At 39.4% G+C, this 27,463-nt stretch overlaps 1 protein-coding gene across 1 annotated transcript in view; it reads left to right on the top strand.

The window, feature by feature from the left end:
- sgsm2 (small G protein signaling modulator 2) overlaps positions 1-27,463 on the top strand; it is a gene marked incomplete at both ends in the record, with an annotated part of 206,273 nt that overhangs the window by 169,463 nt on the left and 9,347 nt on the right. The window contains 3 exons of the mRNA XM_080025143.1: positions 2,851-2,996; positions 11,382-11,510; positions 12,583-12,765. Of these exons, the coding sequence (XP_079881269.1) occupies positions 2,851-2,996; positions 11,382-11,510; positions 12,583-12,765 (458 nt within the window). The remainder of the gene's footprint in view (positions 1-2,850; positions 2,997-11,381; positions 11,511-12,582; positions 12,766-27,463) is intronic.

The raw sequence follows: 27,463 nt of genomic DNA, 5'->3' as shown, positions 1-27,463 counted from the left end.
TTCACTGTGGGGTAAAACACATAAACCACAGGGCGGCTAAAGTCCTCGCCGATACACAAGTGAAACATTAAAATGATTTATATTAAGAGAAGATTAATATTGCAGTCAGTATCTTGTGTTTCCTTTTTTAGTTTGATCTCAAGAGAGTTTCAATGTTGAGTCTGTTATTATGTGGAAATTATCTTAATGTCATGATTCTTTATGTGTAACACAATCGAGTGTAACAAGCAAAAGTGCAGCAAAAGTGGATAAAGTAATACGTTTGTATTCTATAAAGGTATTGAATATGTCAGCTATGTAATACAGACTAATAAACTACTGCATAACATAATCCCTATAGTGTTATAAAAATAGTTTCTTCCTATTTTTTATGTTTTTAATTAAAGCATCATCTACTAACTGTGTTAGCCAGTTTAATGACCTCAATATAACAATACAAAATATTTAAAGTAGAAATTTAGTTGTTAAATATAAGCAGGTTCACACAATAATTCAATCATTTCTGGTCCATGTGAGTCATTAAGGAGCAGTAGACACACATGTTACATTAATATTAATCAAGTGACTTTGAAGACATACGATATAGTATAGTGTTAGGGTGTATTCACACATGTCGTGTTTAGTTCGGTTGAAACGAACTCAGACTCGGTGCGCATCTTTCAGGCAGGTGTGAATACAGCAATCGCACTCGGGGGCGGACCAAACAAGCGCTCCGAGACCCAGCTGAAGAGGTGGTCTTGATGTGCTTCCATACGCACTCTGCTGCAGTTCGTTTGTGGTGTGAATTTGTCCGGACTCAATCCGACCCAAATGCAGGAAGCACTGTGCCTTTTCTTTCTTTTCTTTTTTAATAAATTGCCGTCAGCTTCACATTATGGGAAAGTGTTGTTGTTGATTGATTTGATCGAGAGGATGCACAGTGTCAACAGGTTGACGCTGCGCAAGAAGTGTGTTTTTATTTTGCTTCCCATGTACGGGACCATCAATACTGTCCCCGTGTCAGCTGCGCCGAACTGACACCCAGCTGATACACAGCTAAATCAGCTGAGTGTCAGCTTGAGCCTATTCTTCTTGCGAGCCGCGTCCAGCAGCAAAAATACAGTAAAAATGATGTTTCACATCGTAGACTACAAGCCACATAACGTGGCATTGTCATAGGGCTACATATTATAACCATATGAAACAACAATAATTTGATGATTTTCTTCTTTATTTATAGGCTAGATGTAGGCCTTTTTATTATTTTTAACCCCATATTATATCAATGATATATTTTGCAGTTTTTACTTGAGTTTTTGAATGACCTCAGATCGTGTGGTTTTGCTTCGTAATGCTGGTTCACTTGCAAAAGGGGCAATATGAAAGTGGACCACACCAAACAAAAAAAATCTAAACTCTATTTGGTCTGGACCAAAGCAAGTGAACTAGCGGACTTTCCCTGTGTGAATACACCCTTACGGCCTCTGCACACATCTTACCTCTACTGCGCGTCTACCTCGCGTCTGTGTCTGACTTTTTGTCACTGACCGTGTAATCAACCTAGAGCGGGCACACATCCAACCTCAGACGCACTGCTGATGCGCGTCGGAGGCACGTCTGCAGCGACGCTCCCCTTTACCTCAGGAGGCTCGCCTATTTTTTTCTGAGAGCCGCGCGTCTCTCTCGGGTCTCTCTGCTTTAAGTGACAGAGAAATACTCTGCTGAGAGTCATATTGACTTCATACCGGCAGCTTTCGCTGTAGTTTCACCATTTCCTGGTGTGTCCCTTTCAAAATAAAACTTCCAACAAGCGAAAATGTGGCAAAAAAAATAAAAATAAAAAAAAGGCAATGGGGCGCACGGATTACTGTCCAGACTCAATATTAGACTCAGTATAAATCATATGCATCATAAATGACAGGAAAGAACTTCATTTTTAATGGGAATTATCTATGAAAACTCTATGTAGAAAGATAGGGCTTTTAGAAGCAGCGCTGCAGCAGCAGCAGCAGCTGCTGAGACGTTCCATGTGTGTCCGAGAAAAGTCCGAGAGACGCAGCAGTAACGCTCCAGAGGTAGACGCAGCATGTGTGCAGAGGCCGTTAGTGTAGGTGGTTCTCTCTGTCACATTACCACAGACATTCAGGTGCTGTATGACCCCAGCAACCTAGGCCAAACCTGGTAAATGTGTCCAGGTGTGTCTTGATTTGGGAATCAAATGAATGAAAGCAAGTTAGTTATGAACTTGACATTGAGATTGATTTCAAATCAAAAGGAATGCAATGAGCGTGGAGTAACACCATTCAAAAAAGAAAAAAAAGCTCCAACAACAATGTGGTCATGAGGTCATGAGGCAAAGTGCTTATTCTGTGAAATAAATCTTTTTTGAAGGATTACACTGTTTCTCATTGAAGAATCCCCCACACAGGTAGATATGTAGCTGCTGAGTCCTCAAAAGTGAAAGTCGTGGGGGCGCTCGTGGTGCAGTGTGTGTGTATACATACATACAGTACAGACAGACAGACAGACAGACAGACAGACAGACAGACAGACAGACAGACAGACAGACAGACAGACAGACATAGCCTACAAAACCAAACCAAGAAGCTTGGACCCCTGAGGAAGATGAATATATTTAGTCAAACAGTCTCTAAACGGTTCCTCCGAGGTGTGCAGCACGGCGTCCAAAGTTTGGAGCAAAAGGTTCATTACATTCGGCCGCAGACGATCATGACCAAGGCAGTAAAAACCACAAAGATAACAACTCGGGAGTTGCTGTATCCAGCAGCTCATACACAGAAACACATACAAAGTCACATGCCAGGACGAATAAAAGTGTTTGTGTGTGTCCGTCTCTCACCTGTCCATCAGGGCTGGCCTACTGTCGACACCTGTCCACCGTGAGGACTCACCTGTCCGCTCTGGTCAACCACACCATGGTCCCTCCAGACAGGCCCAGCGAAGCATCCGGGGGCCTCAGCAAAGAAGTATGGAGCAAGTACCAGAAAGACTGCAAGGTAGGTGCAGCAGAGCACACAGCCTGGTAGGCTACAGCTGCTAACTGTAGAGCTGATAGAGAAAGTAAATATGCACTGCATTCCAATATCCATACTTCCCTGCGGTGGTGATTTTATATGTAAAAAACTGGTGGGGCACATATCAATAAGATAGGCTAATAATAAAGTAGGCTTGGGAGCCTACTGTGCTGACGCAAATTGTAACAATATTTAGGCCTTTTAATGGGGTGTGTGTTTGGGGGGGGGAGGGCTAGAGAGAAATGTAAACAGTAACTTCCAGCGAAAAAAAAATCTGATGCAACAGTAAAACTAGGTGTGGCACCTGTATTAACATGGGGACCCCCCCCCCCCCCCAGAAAAAATGTACCTTCAAAGACACTGTTTCTTAGCCTGGTAATCCAGACCTGCCGCTGGCAGAAGAATTTGCTCAGCATGTTGGTCTGGACACTCTCCATTGAAGCTCATAAACTATTTTGGAAGATTCTGACTTACCAATCAAATCGTTCTATCTGATATGGGCAGGCCAGAGCCCTATGTATGGGGCTCAGGGGCGGTTGTAACAAGATGACGATAGTGCTGCGTATGCACTTTCAAAACCGTGCTAGTAATCGACAAAGATGGATGCGGATATGTTGCTTGAGTTTGAAACAGCTTTGGTCTCGACACTTAACGATTTGGAAGACGGCACTCAAATCTTTCATTAGCAAGAAAGAAGAATTTCCGACTGACTATGGTAAAAGTTGAATTTACCAGTTAGACCACTAAATTAACGGGGCTTAAAGCTGCAGTTGAGAGTTGGAATCCCAATGGCTGTTTTCCCAACGCTCTACCTGCTGTAGCTCCTCCCTCCGAACGACAGCTATGCGTGTTCATGTTGCTCCTAATCTGGCGCCATTTTGTGTCAATAATGGTTCAAGGCGCCCAACGCACCTACGCAGCTAATGTCCCCCCCCCCCCCCCCCGATATATTTATTCCCCTAATCAACCATGGCTGTGATCAGACCCGACCCGATACAACAGCGATCATATCCGCACAAAATCAACAACAACACGGCCAACAATTGTGCCAAAAGACAAATTAACAGCAACTGAACGGAACAAATAGCCTTAAAACAGCATTGCAGATTCACACAAACAGCAAGGGAGCACCATACCAAACACATTTACAGCAGCATTGTGTGCACGGCAGTACAAAATAAAGGCAAGTAGCCTACATTACCCTACCTGGCTGTGACGGGACCGTGGCTGGCGTAGATAAACACCGGTGCTTCGCTGTACTTTTCGTGAAAGTTCCCCGGACTTAGCCGCTATGTTTCGGTTCATTATATGGAGGTGGTGGCTGCACACAACCGGGTGAGTTAACTAATGACAAGCTGATTAAGAAATGTGTGTCTGTGATGGGGCGGAGTGTGGACTCTGTGGGGGCTGTGCTGGAGAGTAGGATGAGGGCTCTCATGCAGGGCATCCTGAGTAACCCCACTGCATGACACTATGGCTGCTCAGAGGAGCAACCGTAGCAACAGGCTGCTCTCTCTGCGCTGCAGAACGGAACGTTTTAAGAGATCTTTCGTTCCTTCTGCCATCAGACTATACAACAGGACTCTAAAATAATGCATGTGCACTTTAGTACCATTGGTGGTAGTTTTTAGTATTTTAGTTTTTTAGTATTTTAGTTTTTTAGTATTTTAGTATTGTTTAGGTCTATGTAATTGTAATTATTAATGCTTGTATGATGGATGGATGTGTTTTTATCTGCTGCTGGACACCTGAATTTCTCCTCCGGGGGATCAATAAAGTATTTATCTATCTATCTATCTATCTAATGCTATCCGACCGGTGCTAACTTGGTTTATCGGCTAAAGCACAGCCGCACATATTCACTGAATTAACCAGGAAGCCCATTCTCCTGGCTCACTTTCCACACGTCTTCTAACCCCGAGCGGCTTCATGCAGCAACAGCCGCCCGCAAATACATTTCCTCCTCTGTGTTTCTCAGCCTGTGTACACACTGTCCTCCCACCGTGTTAGTTGTTGGTATCCGGGGAATGGTAAATTGAGGGTTCGTTGCATAGATAGTATAGTATAGATAGTTTGTTGGTGAATAAATTGCTATTCGCTGTCCGCCGTAGTAGGGCCAAACAGTAGTGTCAGACTGCTAGGGTCGTGAACGCTCACGCAACTGACGCATCAACGCAGTGTTGCCAACTCTTCAGTAAGGAAAGTACCTATTGGCTGTCCAAAAAGTCGCTAGAAGTCGCCAGATGACGTCATCGCCTAATTTGCATATTTGTAGACAGGGGTTTTATACAGTAATATTTGAATAGATGAGGTTCAAGTGTTATGAATGTGACAATCGCATAAACAACCAACGTGATCATGTTAAGTCTAGCAGTAATCATACATGCTCATAGTTTAAAAAAGCACTGCATGACATTTTGACTGCACTCCTCGTAGACTGTAGAAGAGGGGGGGAAAGCTGCTACTACAACTGCTAATAGGGATGCTAACAGAACACGAGCGGAGAGGTGTGTATCTCCTGCTCTGAGGGGCTGGGAGGGGCTGCTGCGCGAGGACCTGCCCGCCTGTCAGTGCTCTGTTACGGGGGAGAGGCCGGCGAGTCTCCCACTGCTCGTTGAGAAGAGTTAAAAGTGATACTTGCTTTGGCGAAAAAGTCACCACTAACACCAGAAAAAAAAGCTAGATTTGTCGCTTGTCGCTGTTTTGAAAAAAAAAGTCGCCAGGGGGGCTGAAAAGTCGCTAAATATAGCGACAAAATCGCTAAGTTGGCAACACTGCATCAACGTCGTTGCCAAGTGAACGGACAGTCCCACAGCCAATAAGAACGGAGAATCTGAGCCTCGCTCAATTGGTCAAAATTAACATGAGCGGTGGCAATTTTTGGGGGCAGCACACAGAGGCAGGGGGAGCAAAGTGATGAAAAAATATTTTCAGACCACTTCACCTACAAATAGCTGAATGGCTATTATGACAGTTTTGCCAAATATTACAGTGAAAAAATTAACAACTCTAGCTTTAATACGTCACCTTGTTCATTGCTCTGATTGGTCGTAGTGCTATCCAATTGCATGCTGTGGTATTCAAAATGCACGTGTAGGTGCCGCCCCTTATAACTATAATATAAATATTTGCTTGCACAGTACTTTCTGGTGAGATTTCTTTTAATGTAATTACATTTTAATTATTATAATTATAATTTTATTTATTAAAGGTGAAGTGAGCGATTTATTTAATATAAATGTTAAATCGCTCTTTATTCATAGGGGAGAACGGGGTAAGTAGGCACACTTTTTACTCTAGTGAGAATTGCTCATCACCAAAACATCTGTCAATAGCCATTCCTACATTAAATTGAAGCTTAAGGTGTTGGCTAGAAATGTGTGTCTCTCTTTTTTTCCAACTTATTGTAATGAAGAAGTAATTTACCATCAAAGACACTCTGACACATTGTGACAACCAACCCCATCAAGGGGTCGGTTGTCACACACAATGGGGTTGTTTGTCACAATGTTATCTTAATGGGAAAAATCTTAAAAAGAAGGCAAGGAGGCAGAACCAAATTTGAATGTTTAATTGCATTGTCAAGTTGACAAATAGGCCTACATAACGTTCTGTAGCCTTGGCAGCTGGTCTAGTTTGGGATGCACTGGGTTGTTTTGATTTTGTTGCCCTTTTCTCTTTTGCTTGCTAGCTGCCTTTTCCTGCTCTATTCTTTCCTTCTCTGGGGTGTCAGTGAGGATACAGCTTGACAATTTCTTTCGTTATTGGGTTCCTTTTCTGGCTGCAGCCTTGAGATAACATGTGACAACCAACCCCCCAAAAAATTTGACGACCAACCCCAACTTGAATTTCTTGCTAGCATCAAGGCCAACAACCATCTGACAACTAATTAGCTTGCTAACCACAATCTAAACTATAGTTTACCCTTCACACTTTCTGAGGGTAACAAGTGTTTTGTTATAAACCCATTGTGTAAAAGCCTAGAAGAAAAATACTGAGAAGCAAAATATTTTGAATTTGACATGAAAAACACAAAACATCCTCTCACCTGAAATGCAGCTGTCTTCCTCCAAGGAAGTCTATGTATGTGACCTCTGATCCCAATTCTGGACCTTTTTTATATCAACATTTCAGAGCTAGCGCGCTCTGGTGGCGAGATATAACGAATGTGACATCCAACCCATGTGACAAATTACCCCGTTCTCCCCTACCGTGATCACTTACATAGTGTGCGCGTTTCATAAAGCCGACCTCTCAGTCACCCGCTCTGCATGTAATCAGCAAATAAACTTTTCGGGAATCCCGAAACTGATATCCAATCACAAGAGAGAATGCTACAAACCGGCACCCGTCTCACTGCCAGTGCACGTGCAGAGCGACAGATGGTTGAATGTTTATGTGCCTACAATGGCGGAGCAGGTACAAATCCTTCCCAATGTCTGTTTTGATCGTTTTTATCATGTTTTATCACACTTACTTATCTGAGATGATGCTGATAACTCGCTGTTTGAAGACCGCAGTGCATTAATGTGGTGACGTGGGGACGAGGGAGGGGACTCCTAACTGCAGTCACTGACAGGAAGTTAGCTTAACTGACCATTCCGCTTACTGAACCTTTAATTTAGTTTTTTTCTGGTGAGAGTAGGTGGGACTAAGCCCCACTTGCCGCTAATGACCAGTCGCCACTGTTCCCTACTATTTAGTTTGGTAAAAAAAAGTGTTTAATTTCAGCATGCTTAAAGGAATACTTCACCCATACAGAACCGGCGTTCTATCATTATAAAATCATTATTATAATATAATGAAAGAGGTTTGTCTTGACTCAGTCTTCCCTTGGTCCAGCTGTCCTGATAATCCACACCCCACATTTTACATATTTTGGGCAGTGTGACGCGAAACGCGTCACACTGCCCAAAAGGCTAGAAGCGCCAAGGACTACAGGCCACTACTTCCGCACATTTTTATGCCCACCAATAAGGAATGAGGGGGGCGGGAGCTCACGGACGAGATGTAAACACAACGTCCGCCATGTTTCTCCCCCGCTTAGAGAGAAGCCGAGTCCCGAGAAACTCCGACCATGATGGCACAAGGACATTTTCCATTTGTAACGCCTGAAGGGGATTTTTAATGTTAACTGCAGTGAACGGACATTCGTGTCTACCTGTATAAACCGGATTACAGCAAGGAAGAGAGGTGATAGTCGTAAGGAGGAAGAGGAGAAGCTAGCTGTAGCTACACTAGTAGCTGCTCCAGCCGCTGTGCCTGGTGGGGCGACTGTGGCTCAGTTGGTAGAGCAGGTCGGCTGATGATCAACGGGTTGGAGGTTCGATCCCCGCCCTGCCACCTGTGTCATAGTTGTTGTGTCCTTGGGCAAGACACTTCACCCACCTTGCCTCGTGTGAATGTCGATAGTTAGCCTGCTATCGGTGTATGAATGTGTGTGTGAATGGTAACGTGTAAATGGGAACAGGTCTCCCTTGCAAAAGAGTCTTCGGACTCAATGGGATATACCTGTATAAATAAAAGGTTAGATTCGCGGCGTTCACTGTTAGAAACTTCTCCGTAGCTTTGCTCCACATTATGGACAGAGGGACCGTGGAGACATATTTCAGTATTGAGACGGTGAACTGGAGGCGCCAGCCACAGGCCGCGGGGAGAGACAGACGTCAACTACAACACAGTAAGTTTTTATTTTTACTCATTCTCCGCCACTCATCTTGCGTTTGCGCCTGCCTTTCTTTTTTCCCCTGGCGCTTGTGTTAGCAGATCAGAGCAGCCACACAGCGCTTTATTAATGGGAATTATCAAAGAAAAACTCATGTAACAGGCTGGTAAAAGCAGCACTGCAGCAGTGAGTGTGGGGGGAAAAAAACGTGAGCTAGATATACTGCACATACGTAGGATGTGACCCGGGCGTAAACACGGCACAAGTGTTATATCTTATTATTAAAGTTTTGAATCATGTTCTAAAATGTCTTATTGGCACTACGTTTTCCTGTGGTTGGTAACATGGGCAGCAAAGCCAACGTGACGTTCTTTTTCATGTATGCGAGCTACTGCAGGCTAAAATGAGCTTGTCTTACTAATGTTTTGCTCAATGTTTTATAGACAATATCGCAGATTCATGCAGTTTCCTGGCGTGAATCCTGCAAAGAGAGAGACCCAGGACCGTGGCTATCAAGAAACAAGATCGAGCAGCTGTGACCAGAATGACCTGAGCCAACACACTACACATTTTACTTTTATAAATAGTGGTTCATATTTTTGCGATTAAAACTTTGAATTCAAGTTGGTTGATGTGGTTTGTCTACTAACCAGAGTGCTGTTCAACTGGAGTACTATTAGAGAAATACTCATTTATACTGGGGAAAAAGGTTGAGGACAAACTTCAGATGCTCAGCTACTGTATTTAATAAATAAGCAAATATTTTTTATGCTATCCATATAGAAATGTGACCTGAAGTACTTAATTGAAATATATTCTGGCTAGCTTTGGTAGGAAAACTGTTAGCTTAGTTATTTATCTGTGTATCTGTTTTTCCTGTGCTTCAGTACGATGAACCTACCTTGCATCCTTGTGAATTTATAACATTTACCTCATAAATTGTATTTTAAAAACAATATGACATATAGTAATCTGTGAACATGGGTGTAGACAGGAGTCCAATGTAAGGTAATAACAACAACATAAGATATTTTATTGTTTACAAAGGGAAATATTGTGGCATCATGCTCAATGCTATAGAAACCAGGTAACACACAATGAAACAATTCTTAAAAGTAAAATGTCCAATATACGAACATGATAAATATAAGATACAAAAGATGTATAAAAAAATATTTACAATTTAGCCTGAAATGAGTGACTGGTGGCTGATAGGGCACAGGTTGAGGTGTGAGGAGGACAGAGTATTAGCCTTAGATGGGATGCTCCTGAATTTGATGTAGGGGACAGATTTCCTCTCAGAAGCGTCACTGCAGCTGCCTTGGTTGCAGTTGAATGGGAGACAGCCATTGATCAACTTTTTACCCCACTATCACAGCTGACATGGAGGGTGTAGGATTCTGAAATGTCACCATACAATACAACAGTTAGGCTTCTATAAGTGAAACGTTAGCTGTGAGCACTCACTAAAAATGATAGTCTGATGAAAAGTTTTTTCTTTAGTTGCATTACAAACACACAAATGGTTGCTGCTGCATTAGTTTGTTTCTGAAACAGTTTAGCAAGCCCCCCCCTGACAGCAGCTATAATTGCATACTGTGTGAACAGAAATATAGTCAAATACGTTGAAAGTCTTACCTGTAGCCTACGCGAGTGCTTTTTGCAGGCCCGGTCCACACAACCTGTCCACAGCGAAGATACGTCACGTCAGTCCAGATTGTCCTCTTCACGTCCAGGCCAGAATATTTCGTTTCAGAGTCCTCCGGTTTGATTTGAAGGCTAGGCTAGTTTTTTTTAGCCGCAGGCATTGTTGAAAACAGCTCACTATCTTGTAAACTGAAGACAAGTTAGACTAGTGCGCGTTTCCTTCCCTCCGTTTTACAGTGAAACCGGAAACTATACATTCTTATTTTAGAAAAAAATTATTCATTGTGGAATCTACATAGTGGGTCGAGGTATCGCCAATAACTGTAATGGTAAGTAGTGTTACAAACTCTCATCGGAGTCAGAGGTCAGACGAGACGAGACTATGAAAATGTGGGCGGGGTCTTGGAGTGCTGCTGGCGCAGTGCATTGTGGTAGCCGGAGGATTTCTGACTTTTGAGCTAGAGACAGTCAGAGAGACCATAAAAACACTCTTTTTGCCGTTCTAGGGTGAACCGATTTTTTAAAATTTTGCACATTTATAACACATAGGTTTTTCTCTACATAGGTACCTTCATATTTCCACCGGTAAAATAGCTCTTTAAAAATACCTGGATGCCTACCTCATTGAGTTATGAGGAGCAACAATTCCATTCCGGCTGGACTTTTCTGGGACATCCGACTATAAGACTTGATTAGTTCAATCATAAAAGATATGAACAGGGAAGCGGTGTGTACGGACAGGATAAATCCCCCTGAAAAGTATTTCCTCCTTTTATGTGCCCACATATTCATTTGAAGGCAGAGATCATGATGTGCTCCTGCAGTCTGTAGCCCTCTCCACAGTTTCCCATCACGCTAATGTGAATGTAATGAGTTTGAGCTAAATGAAGTCTCATTACAAAGTCATCATCACTAATATACACTCTATTCATATCTGTGTCCTTTGTCTTCTGCACTCATCTACTGTACGTCCTCCATACTGATCGCAACTCTGTGTGTGTGTGTTTATGTGTGTGTGCGTGTGTGTGTGTGTGGCCGCATGTGTGTGCGTGTAGAACTATAAGGAGCTGGAGCTGCTGCGGCTGGTCTACTATGGCGGAGTGCAGCATGACATCAGAAAGGAGGTGTGGCCTTTCTTGTTGGGACACTACAAGTTCGGCATGGGCAAAAAAGACATGAGCCAGGTACAATACACACACAGAGACAGACAGACACACACACACCCACACACACAAGCACAGACAAACTGTCTTAATTTGTCTCTTCATGCAAAGCGAGACACTGCAGGTGAATAGGGTAAATAAATGTAAACTTAAACTTATCATCTTGAAACTTTGCCAGTTGATTATTAACATTGAAACAATTATTTTGTGCATAATTTTTCTGAAATGTTTGAATACATATGCAAATTTGGCAATATCTAACTAATTATTTGTAAAAAAAAATGTATTTCTGTCTCTGTGTCTGATGTTGGATGAAGCCAGAGCGATGGAAACTGTCTGTTTTCACTTTCTAAATGAACAAACCCTTCTGTAATAACCTTCAGAATAGTGCTGAGCATCATTATGGAATGTCTAGTTTATTTAAGTGCTTTAGATGTTGAGAATTTTGCGTTGGAATATTGACAAAAAAACGTACAGTATATTGAGATAATGTCCGTTAAAGATGGTTGTACAGGATAAATATACAGACGCAAACAGGCTAGGTTTAGTCCAAATTAACACCAGAACATGTTCATCTTTGATTTATTTATTTATTTATTTATTATTCTTCCGGACAATTACACACAATACACAATGTTCTCTTTGCATATTCATACATATTACTTTGTGTTATCGTCCGAAGGGTGGCAGGAGAAGCCAAAGGCTTATCAGGTCCCGCCCCCACTGCCATCAGATTCAGATACACAGATACTGATACAGTTAAAACAATTATTATTATTTTTTTTAAGAAGATGCATTCCAATACACAGACAATTTTAGGTCTCCTTATTCATAGCCAGTGTACAACAGACATGCTTTCCATTTTCCTCTCTGCCTGTGACAATACAGATAGTGATATGGCCTTGTCCATTTCTTCTATAGTAGTCTAAACACATCTGCAAAAGTATTCAAAACAGTCAGTCTGTCTGCTGACCTCGGCTGCATACTTCATACTTGTATAAAAGGAAGACATGTTAACATTAAAGGATGTTTTGGCCTGCAGTGACCCTTCCTTTGAAAGCAATCTTGCCTTTGTTTCCCTCCCCCTGTCCAGATTGATTGGAGGATCAGCGAGCGCTACCAGCAGGTGATGCGGGAGTGGAAGGCGTGTGAGGTGATCGTGAAGCAGAGGGAGAAGGAGATGCAGTCAGCCATCTTTGCCAAGCTGTCGTCAGGCAGCAGCATCGACAGCCACGTCCTCAGACTGGTGCACAGAGACTCCACACTCAGCAACGAGGTCCAGCAGCCAAACACAATCACTCGTTACTCATCTCCACCAAACACTGTCAACTTCTATTCTTTTTTTAATGTATGCAGACAGAAGATACATTTTGCATATACAGCCCCGGAAAAAATTAAGAGACCAGTCTGGATTTTTCTTAAATTTTTATCTCTACATTACTTATTGAAAATGCTCTAAATCCCAATATTTTTATTGTGAATTTGGTAGAAATGTTGTCAGTAGTTTATATTATGATATCAAAATGTTAATTTTAATCATACATATGGCTCTAAAGAGTAAAACTAGAGACACTGAACATTTGGAGTGGTCTCTTTATTTTTTCCGGATCTGTACAACCTATGATGAGACTAAACAACAACATCGCGCAGAGTCAAATAAAGATACAAACAAATCAATTATAATATTAGAAAGAAAAAAACGTTAATTGAGCAATTAAGGAAGAAAAAGGGTAACACTTTGATAGTCCACTGTTGACACTCAACAAGCCATCAGTAGATATGCAGTTGCATATCAACAGTGAATGAGTTGACATTCAACAGAACTATCTCAACAGATAAGTAACATGTATTCAACTAACTGTAAGTTGCACTATTAGTAGATTGTTAGTTGAAATTCAACAGAGCTTGTTCAACAGATAAGAAACAAGGATTCAACTAACTGTCTGTTAACTATAAGTTGCACTATTAGTAGATGTTTAGTTGATATTCAACAGTGAGTTAGTTGATATATATTTAGCATGCATTCAACTAACTGTCAGTTAACTATAAGTTGCATTATTAGTAGATGTTGTTTTGTACACGTAGCATGCATTCAACTAACTTTCGGTTAACTGTTAGTTGTATTATTAGTAGATGGTTAGTTGATATTGAACAGAGCTCTTTCAACAGATAAGAAACAAGCATTCAACTAACTGTAAGTTAACTACAAGTTGCACTATTAGTTGATGTTTAGTTGATATTCAACAGTGAGTTAGTTGATACTCAACAGAGCTGTCAACAAATATGTAACGTGCATTCAACTAAGCGTTAGTTAACTATAGTATAATTTTATTTTGTTAATTTCTTTTTACAAAAACAGTCTGCAACAGACATTATACTTTTTACTACATGTTCTTTACAAATATTCAACTATCAGTTGAGTGTCAACTTCTAGTAAGTTGACTATCAACTGCTGTTATTAACCAATACTCAACTTACGTTTCATATGGATCAACTTTCCCCCCACTCACAAGGAACACATCTAATGAATGAACATGCAACCCTCTGTTGATCATATATGTTCATTGTAAAATAAAGATGAGAATATTGTATCAATCAATAGGCACCCTGTGTAGGTGACTGTTGATTGTCATATGACTGTCGACAAACTATCAGTAAATATTCAACTAAGCATAAGGTCTTGGGACTGTCAAATTAAAGTGAAAACAGTTTAGTGTCTGCAAACTATTAACAGAGCAAAACATAGAAAATAGTTGATTCTCAACAAACTATCAGTCGATATTCAACTAAGAGCTCATTTAGGTGTCACTTAGGCAATTTTTTAACGACAGATCGTCCAAAAATTGACATTCAAAAAGCTCAGTAAAGTTTACCATGACACCCAGCACCACTAGTTATGATACTGAGCAAACTGCAAACATATGTAATATATAACATCAAATCAAATCAGTTTTATTTGTATAGCCCAATATCACAAATAGACATTTGCCTCAGTTCTCATGAAACGCTTTGTTATGGTAAGAAAAAGATATATAATTTTGTTATGGACCAGAATATCTGAAGCTCCTAGTAGCTCGGGAGAAAATGGATTACTAACAGCAATGGTGAAACAAGACAGACTGATTCAGCAGTTAGGTTTGACAAGTAAATGTAAAATACTTATTTTCTACTCTCTCTTCCTTGAAGTGTATATCATTGTTGATTCTCAGTGCAACATGATTCTCAGTGCAACATAAAAAAACATAACAGTGCCATTTTTTTCACTATGGACTCAAGATAAAACAACTTAATTATCACTCTCTTGTGACCAACCACTAGTTTAACCTGGTCCTGCCACTGTTATTTGAATGAGCACATTTGAATCATTTTTCGCTCTCTTTAGATCCAGTTGTTGGATTACTAGCCACTCCAGGCCTGCTGTACTCCTCTTCATTTGAAGCAGTCGGGCTGAAGAATCCAGGAATATTGTCCTATCACCCAGTTGATGAACATAGAAAGAAATGATCTGAGAATTACCACAAAATATTTCAAATGCATTTTGATTTCCTTTATCTAAATCATTATAGCATTGTGGTTCCACATTAAAACACATAAATGCTTTAATGAAATATATTTGGTACCCTAATCAAATAAAATTCTCACTGAACCTTGTACAAATTGAAATTATTTTTTAATTAAAGAAACATGTAATCTCTATGATACCCAGGGGGCAAAACCCTCTTTTTTTGGAAAACAGACATGGGCTGTTATAAAAGGTTGTTCACCAGAAATGATATCTAGGACCTTCAAGGATCACAACCTGTGTGGACAACCTGGTCAACTACCTGCTGGAAAGCTACAGGGGGCCGAAATAGAACATCGGAAACTTTGCCAGTTGATTACTGGCATTAAAACAATGATTTTTTGTATTGAAGTTTTTTTTCAATTTCTTTTGAATATATATGCAAATTTGGCATATTTCACAAATCACGCACACATTTTCACATCTTTAAAACCAAAAATCTTGATATTGGATAATGCCAGAGTTTCTACATTACAAACTTCCTCTGTGAGAAATGGTGTGATAATTCTGGTTTGATAGTGGTTAGATTGACATGATTTGATAGTTTTTTTCATTACTGTGACCCAAAAATCTCAACTTCTAAATCACTTACATCAACTAAACTTTCCATAATCATTCTTAGCACTTTTTACACAGCCTTTTTAAATTTTATAAATCAAAAAATACTATGTACAGGTCTTAAAAATGCATTACGGCATGTTTTGAAGAAGAAAATGTCTCATAAATCAGACTATGAACAACATATGAAAAAATCCATCTTCAATAACCTACAGAATAGTGCTAAGAATGATTATGGAATGTTGAGTTGATGTAAGTGATTTAGAAGTTGAGATTTCTGGGTCAGAGTAATGAAAAAAACTATCAAATCACGTTATTTATCAGACCAGAATTGTCACACCATTTCTCACAGAGGAAGTTTGTAGGTTGTGATCCTTGAAGGTCCTAGATATAATTTCTGGTGAACAACCTTTTACAACAGCCCATGTCCACAAAATCAGTTTGCCCCCTAGGTATGACCATTCTTCACAACAAACATGCATAGACTCAGCTTTTGCTCACTTTAGCCTGAAATAGCAATGTGCACTTTGAATTTGGAACATGCAAACATTTATTCAAACACAGTTTAGTGTCTATAAACACACTTTATTTAGACAGATACTTGTGAAGCTAGGCAGCACTAGGCTCATGCTAACGTTGCTAATATAGCTAGCGTGCAAGGCGCGGTGCTAATGCTAACGTAGCTATGCTAGTGGGAGGCCGCGTCGCTAATATATATCAAATTATTCTTACATACACAAAACGTTATCTCACAAATACCTCAGTTAACTCACCAATTATTCCCTTTGGCTAATGGAAGCATACTTGTGACCACCTCGGGTCTTTAGTGTGAAATGGATGGGTTGGTCAAGCGGTCTTTAGCACATAGCTTGTGCTTTTACTGTCCAGGCACACATCCATCTTTTTAGCTGCCCAGGTCAGTAAAAAACGAGCCCTCTCTCTCGAAAAAGCACTTACCTAACCACGCTGGGGCTTTTCAAGTGCTTGAAAAAAGTGGGTAATCGTAATGTCGATAAGATTCGAAAATACTTTTTTTTTTCAAATAAAGACTCCAAACATATTATCACCTTCCCAAAGTTTAAAATCATATTTATAGATGTATCTATGTTTTTTTATATAATTGTTAATATCAACAATGGCTGTATAAACCTCTCAAGATTAGAGGACCTAAATAAGGCCTACATAGAGTAGTGTGCAATACAATGAGAACGTATAGTGGTTACTGATAAATAATAACTATAACCTGTAGGACATTATTGATAATATTGTGAGCAGAAATTATATGAAAAAAATATATATTGATCTATTAATGTGTATTTTAAACTTTGGGAAGGTGAAAATATGTTTGGAGAGACTTTATTTAGGAAACATATTTCATTTCTAACTGAATCGACATTACGATTTCCCACTTTTTTCAAGCACTTGAACTCCCCCAGCGTGGTTGGTAAGGGCTGTTTAAGCGAGAGGTCTCGTTCTTTACTGGCAGCTAAAGAGAAGGTTGTGTGTCTGGTCAGTAAAAGCAGCAGCTATATGCTAAAGACCGCTTGACCAACCAATCCATCTCACACTGAAGACCCGTGGTGGTCACAAGTATGCTGCCATTAGCCAAAGGGAATAATAGGTGAGTTAACTGAGGTATTTGTGAGATATCATTTTGTGTATGTATAATGTGATATATATTAGCGAAGCGGCCTCCCGCTAGCATAGCTACGTTAGCATTAGCGCCGCGCCAAGCGCGCTAGCTATATTAGCAACGTTAGCATGAGCCTAGCGCTGCCTAGCTTCACAAGTATCTGTCTAAATAAAGTGTGTTTATAGACACTAAACTGTATTTGAATAAATGTTTGCATGTTCCACATTCAAAGTGCACATTGCTATTTCAGGCTAAAGTGAGCAAAAACTGAGTCTATGCATGTGGTGTTGTGTAGAATGGTCATAGAGATTACATGTTTCTTTAATTAAAAGATTATTTCAATTTGTACAAGATTCAGTGAGAATTTTATTTGATTAGGGTACCAAATATATTTCATTAAAGCAATATAAAGCATTATGTGTTTTAATGTGGAACCACAATGCTATAATGATTTAGATAAAGGAAATCAAAATGCATTTGAACTATTTTGTGGTAATTCTCAGATCATTTCTTTCTATGTTCATCAACTGGGTGATAGGACAATATTCCTGGATTCTTCAGCCCAACTGCTTCAATTGAAGAGGAGTACAGCAGGCCTGGAGTGGCTAGTAACCCAACAACTGGATCTAAAGAGAGCGAAAAATTATTCAAATGTGCTCATTCAAATAACAGTGGCAGGACCAGGTTAAACTAGTGGTTGGTCACAAGAGAGTGATAATTAAGTTGTTTTATCTTGAGTCCATAATGAAAAAAATGGCACTGTTATGTTTTTTGTTTTTTTATGTTGCACTGAGAATCAACAATGACATACACTTCAAGGAAGAGAGAATAGAAAATAAGTATTTTACATTTACTTGTCAAACCTAACTGCTGAATCTGTGTCTTGTTTCACCATTGCTGTTAGTAATCCATTTTCTCCCGAGCTACTAGGAGCTTCAGATATTCTGGTCCATAACAAAATTATATATCTTTTTCTTACCATAACAAAGCGTTTCATGAGAACTGATGTTATATATTACATATGTTTGCTCAGTATCATAACGTGTGGTGCTGGGTGTTATGCAGTGGTGTAGTCTACGTGATACGCAGGTATACGCAGTATACCCACTAAGAAAGCTCCAGCATTTCCGTATGCCCACTAAGAAATGCGAAATGATACGTAACAATTTTGATAGTGACAGAACTCAATCGTCATACTTTCTTTCATAAATTCAACTTCTGCGCTGTGTCCCTGTGGAAGTCGCAACGGACTTACAATAGATGCGGTACCAGGCATTACCCACGGACCTTTTCATTGCGGACTGTTGGGTAAAAGAAAGGGCGATGTCCAACCCGAAAATACTGGCAGCGCGACGCAACATTCAGCTCAGTAGTCCCCTCGGAAGACGCACACGGTGCTGTCGGAGCACACCAAAAGCGCGCATGGACTTATTTTCCCCCAATGAGGAAAAAGTTATATTCTCAGTTTGCATAACCGGTCTGAAATTCATATTAACTTTTGCGAGCACTTCAATATCGGATCATCAGTGCAGTTTTCATTGGCTTAGGTGGCGATTGATTCACCCCGTCAACTCATGCACTGAACATGAAAGAAAACCAGAGCCGGCCCGAGGCATAAGCGAACCAAGCGGTTGCTTAGGGCCCCCGACTGCCAGGCCCCCCCCCCCCCCCCCGATTTTAGTTTTTTGAGTTTGTGTGTTTGATATTAACATCATATTATGCAAACGTAATGTATCATACAAAAACATTTGGAATACAATGTGTTGGTCTATAATTAATAGCCTAATAATTGAATCAGATCATCTGGGAGGTAATCCGAGGTTAATTGATCACGTCACGTTCACGTCCAAGCACAGTGTGTATTGAGTTTATTTAAATGAAAATGGGGCTGACTTCAGTTTCCCATGCACTGTGTATAGTCTATAGCCCATTTCAGCCTCGTCTGTGGGAAAAAAGATAGCTGGACAACAGAGTTCTTCTGCTTCGTTCCTCTCACTGCATTTAAATGCATTCACTATATTACAGAGAAATATTTCCATAAAAGAAAAAGAGCTCCAAGCCCAACCCAGAGGACCCTGCATAATATTTTATTTTAAATTAATATTTTTATGGAAAATCCATGTGTCTTTCTTCAATAGCTTCTAATTCACCCGACCCAGCGTCTCCAAGTTCTTTGTTCACACAATTCTTCAGATTAAGCCTCTTAGTTTTCCTCTCAAAGTGCACCAGATTCATGCATTTCACTTAAAAAAGGTTAAAAAGGATCTCCCGGGGGGGGGGGGGGCTAACCCCCGGACCCCCCTAGAAGGGCCGGGATCTAGAACAGACTTGTGTTTATCTATTGTAGAGTCACCAGAAGGTGGGAAACAATGTATTTTAATATAAAAAAAAATCTGGGGGAGACCAATTTCATTTGGGAATAGAAATCCTAAGCTTTGTGTTTCTAAAGGCAGGCTAAGGTGTAAAATGTTTTTGCCTTTGCTGCACCTAATGCAGAAACAACAAAATTGTAAACTAACCACGGTGTAAGCCATATGTTTAATGTACAAATGCTATGCTGCATATTCAAGAAGAGGCTAGGAGGGAATCATCACAGTATACCCACTACAAAAAGATAGACTACACCACTGGTGTTATGGTACACTTTACTGAGCTTTTTGAATGTCAATTTTTGGACGATCTGTCATTAAGAAAAAGTGACACCTAAATAAATACTGTACATGCATTAGTTTTATTGTCTTTTTTTGGGTAACACTTTATAATAACTATCCGTTGTAACTTGTTAATAGATAATTAGTAAACTCTTAATTAATGATTATTAATGATTTGTTAAGTGTTTGTTAGCAGTTTGTTAAGGATTTATAACAATGGTAGATAGTTAATACCTTAATAATTGAATCAGTTCATCTGGGAGGTAATCCGAGATTAACTGATCACGTCACGTTCAAGTCCATGGCATGCACAGTGTGTATTGAGTTTATTTAAAAATATTTGAAAATGGGGCTGCCCTCAGTTGCCCATGCACTGTGTATAGTCTATAGCCTATTTCAGCCTCGTCGGTATCTCGGATTACCTCCCAGATGAACTGATTCAATTATTAAGCTATTAACTATCTACCATTGTTATAAATCCTTAACAAACTGCTAACAAACACTTAACAAATCATTAATAATCATTAATTAAGAGTTTACTAATGATCTATTAGCGAGTTACAACGGATAGTTATTATAAAGTGTTACCCAAATAAATGTTCTTTTCTGTTCAGATATGCTGCCTATATTTTTTAACTTTACTTTGGGGTCATCCAGTGTTACTCATCAGTTGAGCAAAACGTGTCTCTATTTTCTACTGTTACTAGTTTGTAGAGTGTCTACAGACACTAAACTGTTTTCACTTTAATTTGAAAGTCCTAAGACCTCTCTACTAATGCTTAGTTGAATATCGACCAATAGTTTGTTGAGAATCAACTGATGGTCATTTATTTTCTCTGTTTTGCTCTGTTAATAATGTGTAGACACTAAACTGTTTTCACTTTAATTTGACAGTCCTAAGACCTGTCTACTTATGCTTAGTTGAATATTTACTGATAGTTTGTCGACAGTCATGACAATCAACAAGTAGTCACCTACACAGGGTGCCTATTGATAAAATATTCTCATCTTTATTTTACAATGAAAATATATGATCAACAGAGGGTTGAATGTTCATTCATTAGATGTGTTCCTTGTGAGTGGGGGAAAGTTGATCCATATGAAATGTAAGTTGAGTATTGGTTAATAACAGCAGTAGATAGTCAACTTACTAGAAGTTGACACTCAACTGATAGTTGAATATTTGTAAAGAACATGTAATAAAAAGTACAATGTCTGTTGCAGACTGTTTTTGTAAAAAGAAATTAACAAAATAAAATGATACTATAGTTAACTAACACTTAGTTGAACGCATGTTACATATTTGTTGACAGCTCTGTTGAGTATCAACTAACTCACTGTTGAATATCAACTAATAGTGCAACTTGTAGTTAACTTACAGTTAGTTGAATGCTTGTTTCTTATCTGTTGAAAGAGCTTTGTTGAATATCAACTAACTATCTACTAATAATACAACTAATAGTTAACCGAAAGTTAGTTGAATGCATGCTACGTGTACAAAACAACATCTACTAATAGTGCAACTTATAGTTAACAGACAGTTAGTTGAATCCTTGTTTCTTATCTGTTGAACAAGCTCTGTTGAATATCAACTAACAATCTACTAATAGTGCAACTTACAGTTAGTTGAATACATGTTAATTATCTGTTGAGATAGTTCTGTTGAATGTCAACTCATTCACTGTTGATATGCAACTGCATATCTACTGATGGCTTGTTGAGTGTCAACAGTGGACTATCAAACTAAAGTGTTACCAGAAAGGTAAATACTAATTCATAGACAGTGCGCAAATCCTATATGTAGTATATATGACATGCAGAGCGGTCTTAAGTTTTAGTCCCTCTCTTCACAAGAGCAAATTTTATCCCATTTCATATTGTGTTGTGCTACTTTGTACCGGTTTGTTGCAATTGTTTTTTTTTTACAACATTTGATTTAAAATTAGTTTTTGATTGAGCTTTACATACAGTATAAGTATTTTCTCTATGAGCATGATATTTAGTGGAGTAAGTTTAAGATATAAATTGAGTTGCCTTTGCCAATTTTGGATATTAGTCTATAAACAATCAACATATGAGCACAAGAAAAACAAAAGCAACTGGTCTTCCTCTTCTTCATTACAGAATAAACATAATGATGATTGCTCAATATTAAATATATGAAGCAGTTTCATTGTGGCAGTGATTTTGTAAAATATAGCTTAGACTTAGCCACATAGATGGCTTTGTTACAGTATAGTATCCTTACATTGACTGCAGCTCAGACATATTAAAATGAGCATAATCTCTATGCTGTACTTAATATCATTCCGGTATGCATGATATGAGCTGTATAATGATTCATTAGTAACAATGTGCACACTGCGTTGTACCTACACCAGTGCATCTTCAGCCTTCAACACTAAAAATATCCATTTATATAATGTCAAAATCTGCTCATTGAGTTCTACTCAGCCTGTGGTATAATGTATTCTGTGGGTCTGGAGGAGATTTGTTTAGTCTGAGAGAAAATAAACCTGATGATGTCATCAAGGTTATCTTGGATTGGGCTTTAAAACTACAAATTGTGTTATAAATTATGTTGTAGATAGAGTTTGAATTGGGCATTTTCCAGTCACAGTGTGTCTGAAAAAAGATCTTATGTAGTTGCATTATATCAATTTTGTTTTACCTAGAACACAATTTTTTATTTGCTCTTTTATTCTATTTATTTGATATTATTTGCTACTACTTTTGATTTGCACTCAATTCTGTTTCTGATGTGTATGTATGTTTTTAATGTTTTGTCATGCTATGTGATGTGTCATGTGTGTTTTCGTGTTCAGTGGGGCCCAAGACAAAATTCTCACCAAAGTGAGATAAAGTAAAATCTGTGTATCTATTATGGGACGTGAAGAATCCAGCACTTGGCACATACTAATCACTAAATAATTTTCATAAATTTAGACTATTTTAGATTTATTTTCTGGATATTTTATTCTGATAGTGAACAGTAAACTATCTCTTAAAAATCCGTTAGCTTTGTGGAAAGGCAATGCTAAATAATATCACGCACAACTTTTCTCTTGGCAACATCAGCACATGGGAGATACTGTTCTTTGAAGTAGGACTTTTGTACTAGTGATAGCTAAATCCAGAGTACACACTACTCTGTACACACTAAGTTTATTTGTTTTTAGTTTCAAAAGCATTACACCACAACAAAACCTCTGGTCTTAACCACCTCAGACAGGTTCAGTATCAGGGTTCTCAACCCTCACGCAATGAGAGTGAGACACACGCATTTCAGGCAATTCACACGCTCCACGCCACACCTTGCATTTCTCACGCAAATTATAACTCTGCCAAACATTTTTTTTTATATATAGCCTATAGCTTCGATAAATCCCGGCCTTCACCACCATCACCTAGTGTTGCCACCTTATTTATACTATCTATGGTTGCCACCCGTCCCGTTTTTCCCGAAATTGTTCTCTTTTTTCACCAGCTGTCCCGAGGAAAGAAAAATCTCTCCCGGGACACAATTTGTCCCGTTTTTTGGGGAAAAACTCATTAGTTTTTTTGGGGAAAAAGTAATTTGATTTCCTTCGTTCAGTAGTTAAGGCCGTTTCACACGGGCCGTGGCGTTTGTTGCGCCCACTAATGCATTCTGCGAGAGCCGAGCGGGCAGAGAGAAGGCGCAGCGTTTCGTCAGGCTACACGACAAGCGTGCAGGGGCGGTCCTAATGATCTCGGGGCCCGTTTCAAGACCCTGTGTGGGGCCCCCCACATTTATCTTTTATTTTTTTCTATGAATAATGCTTGTGCATGCTCCCCGCAAAAATAAAAAAGATTGTGGAAACTAGTTGGTTCATAGACGGATTATGAGATAATAGGCCCAGACTCTTAAAGCCCCCCCGCCCCCCTCCCTATCCAGTCAGTTACATTGACTTTTCCGCAAAGATACATACGTTTACTGGCATAAACATATTAAGGGAGTCAGTGTTTCCCACAGGATTTTGGGATACTGTGGGAGATATCCTGTACCTTGTTGGGGGGTCCGGGGGCATGCCCCCCTGGAAGAAAATTGGTACAGTTTTAAAGTAAAATGCATCAATCTGAAAAATCAATCTGGAAAATTTAGATTTAAATCAAATCTTGAGCTGCAGAAGGAACATTATTTTTCTTAAACAGGCAGCACTCTTTACTCTGCAACTGTAAAAACATTTCAGAAGATTGGTCTGCAGACCCATGTTATATGATGGAGGGGCCCATTGCAACAGATACAGGGTGGAAAGCTACTTTTTATGAACAGTATAGAATTTACACGTATAAAGCTTATTCCTCTATGTGTGTGGGGGCCTTAGAGGCCCCTCATGAAGCCCATAAGACATAGCTAATAATGCTTTTGTTTTGCACTTGCTTTTCGATTTTTCACCTACTAGTTGAGGGGCCAAGTTGGTTTTAGTGCTCCCACATTCAAATGCGGACGTCTTCTCCATGGTTGGTCTTCACCAGCACCAGAAACAGACTAGCCCTAGAAGGAACATTGTCCTCCATTATGATGGTCTAAATGGCTGGTGTGGAGCCACAGTGCTTCAAGTGGGAGCCAGAAAACCCCTATCCTTGAAGGCCTCAAAATCTGCCACTCGAAGCTACAACAGCGAGCATCAGTAATATCCAGTATCCATATTTGCTGAACTGAACTAAGAGTTTTACTGAAATAACTACCCCGAAGTACTACCCTAGGCCTACACCCATCTCACTAGTCTGGCATTTGGTATTAATCCAGTTATACTTTCATCATAAAATTACTACAATAGGCTATATTTTAACTAAAACAAAGAAATTATATTGAACCGAACTTGTGTTAAAAACCATTATTATGCTTTAAATTAATAAATAAACACACAATAAAATTTCGCTCGCGCGCTTCGCGCGCTCGCATGGGAAATCCGCTTCTGTCTCACTCTAAACAATTTCCAAAAGTTGAGAACCCTGCAGTATAGAAACACACATCCACTAACAAAGACAGGGTGAGCTGTAACATATGATAACATTGAGACAGATGGACATTTGCAGGAGACCAAAAGAAGAAGAATGATTGATAATTTAATATTAATTTCAGTGGGGAAATCATGAACCATCAGTGTTGGGGAAGCTACTTTGAAAGCAAAGCTTTTGCAAACTACCAATGACTTCACAGTGAAAGAGGTTAAACTACAGTAAAGCTACCCTAGGGAGGAATCTAGTTTGGTTAACTAAAGCTACTCAGAAGTACCGTACTTTTCGGCCTACAAGCCGCGACTTTTTCCCCGTTTTTCGACCCTGTTATTACACAGCACAGTATATATTCTGTAGCTACTAGGGATGGGCGTTAGTAATCGAGTACTCGAGTACTCCTCGTTTCAAATGATCTCGATTGGTGGATGAGGAAAATTGTTTTTTGGTTTTTTTTAGTGTTTGTAGCCTTTAGGCCGGCCGGCCGGCCGGCCGCCCCTATTTTAAAATGTTATATACATGTACAAAACGGCACAAAACGGATATAAAGTTTAACAAAATTAAATATTTTGATCCAAGTTAAATAAACTAAGCGTTGTGTCAAACAGAAACCGCAAATAACTGCCACCTCCGTGCAGCGCAGCCAGTGTGTGGTCTCCACAGCACCGCGGAGCTGAATGCGGTGCTGGAAAACTTGGAAAGTCACGTAAAGAAGCCAGGCTGACTTTGGGCACATTCGAGCAAACGACATTTAAGAAGCCTTTATTATGGAATATAGGATTGAGATTTCAAAAGCCGACCGGTGTAACGTTCCGTTAACGAGGAATTAGTCGCGGTAATTAGTCACGGACAGGAGTGATCATTACGCGGTTGGATATACTACTACTTCTACTGCTTTGGTGAGTTATTTAGCCTATCTATGTGTTTAAATTGTAGGACAATAATTTTATTGTATTTGCTGCCCTTCTTATTTTAAATGTCTATTTTGATTGTTAGCCAACTACAGCCCATGCTTTTTTCTCTCTCTTTTTTCTCTCTCCACCGCAGACCTACTCGATCGGTTTAAATTGTGGCCCGCTTATTTAATTACTTTCAGTTAGGAAAATGTGTTTTAAACTTGTGGAAAATAAATCCTTAATATCATATGGCAACTGTGACTGTTTGACATAAGCATTGAGCGCTTTATTGCGGTCAACCGTTGTTCTGTAGACAGATGCGTTGCGTTCTAAAAATAGAAAAAAGTTTAACGAGGAATCGATTGATCCTCGAGGAATGCAAGCGATCACACGAGTAGTGAAAACACTCGTGCCCATCCCTAATAGCTACTATTGCACAAAATGGTAACACTTAGCCTACGTACGTTATGCAAATATGCAACTTGTTTGTTGAAATGTTAATATATGGGAGCTTCCTCAAGCAGCCATCTCTTTCCCGACAATCCCCTCTGTGCACAAACTCTTACATATGGTAATTAAACATTATAACACCTGCGGCTTATAGTCCAGTGCGGCTTATAGTACGGAAAGTACGGTACTTTGTAAAAAAATTAATTGATGATGTACATCTGATTTGAAATAACAAAATAATACAAAAAAGTGCCACAAGTTTATTGCAGAAAATAAAAGGTGCCAATTCTTTCTTCACAGATCATACATAAACCCAAAAAAACTAAAAACATTTGTTCATAAATAACAAATTACAAAATAATATACAAAAATAATTTAAAACAATAACTAAATCTTTTCATAGGTCAGCTGACAATCCATCGTCCTGGAAGGATAATAGCCCTCTGATCTAGACCTAATAATGTTTTTCACAAGGACAAGGACTCATGTACAAGAAATGTCACATTTTGTTGCAAACAAATTTTGATTTCCAATTATCTGGGGCTCATCAATAAGAGTACCAATGATAAAATTAAAAAATTAATTCCTTTCCTTTTTGACCCCAAAATATTTGTAGTTTGTCGTTTGAGTAGTTAAAGGTGAAGTAAGCGGTTTATTTATGTTAATATAAGTGTTAAATTGCCATTTATTCATCCAGTGATCACTTACATAATATGCGCGTTTCATAAAGCCGATCTCTCAGTCGGCTGCGCTGTATTTAACCGGCAAATAAACTTATTGGAGGATCCCGAAATGTTTATCCAATCACGAGAGAACGCTACACACCGACACCTGTCTCACTCATGGTCTCACTGCCGGTGCACACCAGAGCAACAGATGGGTGAATGTTTATGCGCCTACAATGGCGGAGCAGGTAAAAATCCTTCCCAATGTCTGTTTTGATGGTTTTTATCATGTTTTATCACACTTATGAATCTGAGATGATGCTAGATAACTCGCTGCTTGAAGACCACAGTGCATTAATGTGGTGACGTAGGGACGAGGGAGGGGACTGCTAACTGCAGTAACTGACAGGAAGTTAGCTAAAAGAACCATTCCGCTTACAGCTCCTTTAAGGTTTAACTCCACAAACAATGGCAAAAAAGTAATTTAATTTCTCAAATCACTATAAAAAAAATAGATATTTAATTAGATATAAATGTAACTACTGCAAAATGTAGTTACTACTAGTTTCATCACATGGA

Source organism: Ammodytes marinus (assembly GCF_949987685.1).
Source record: "Ammodytes marinus genome assembly, chromosome: 3".
NCBI classification, from domain to species: domain Eukaryota; kingdom Metazoa; phylum Chordata; class Actinopteri; order Uranoscopiformes; family Ammodytidae; genus Ammodytes; species Ammodytes marinus.
The sequence above is the reverse complement of the archived record's forward strand: the minus strand, read 5'-3'. Positions and strand labels throughout refer to the sequence as shown.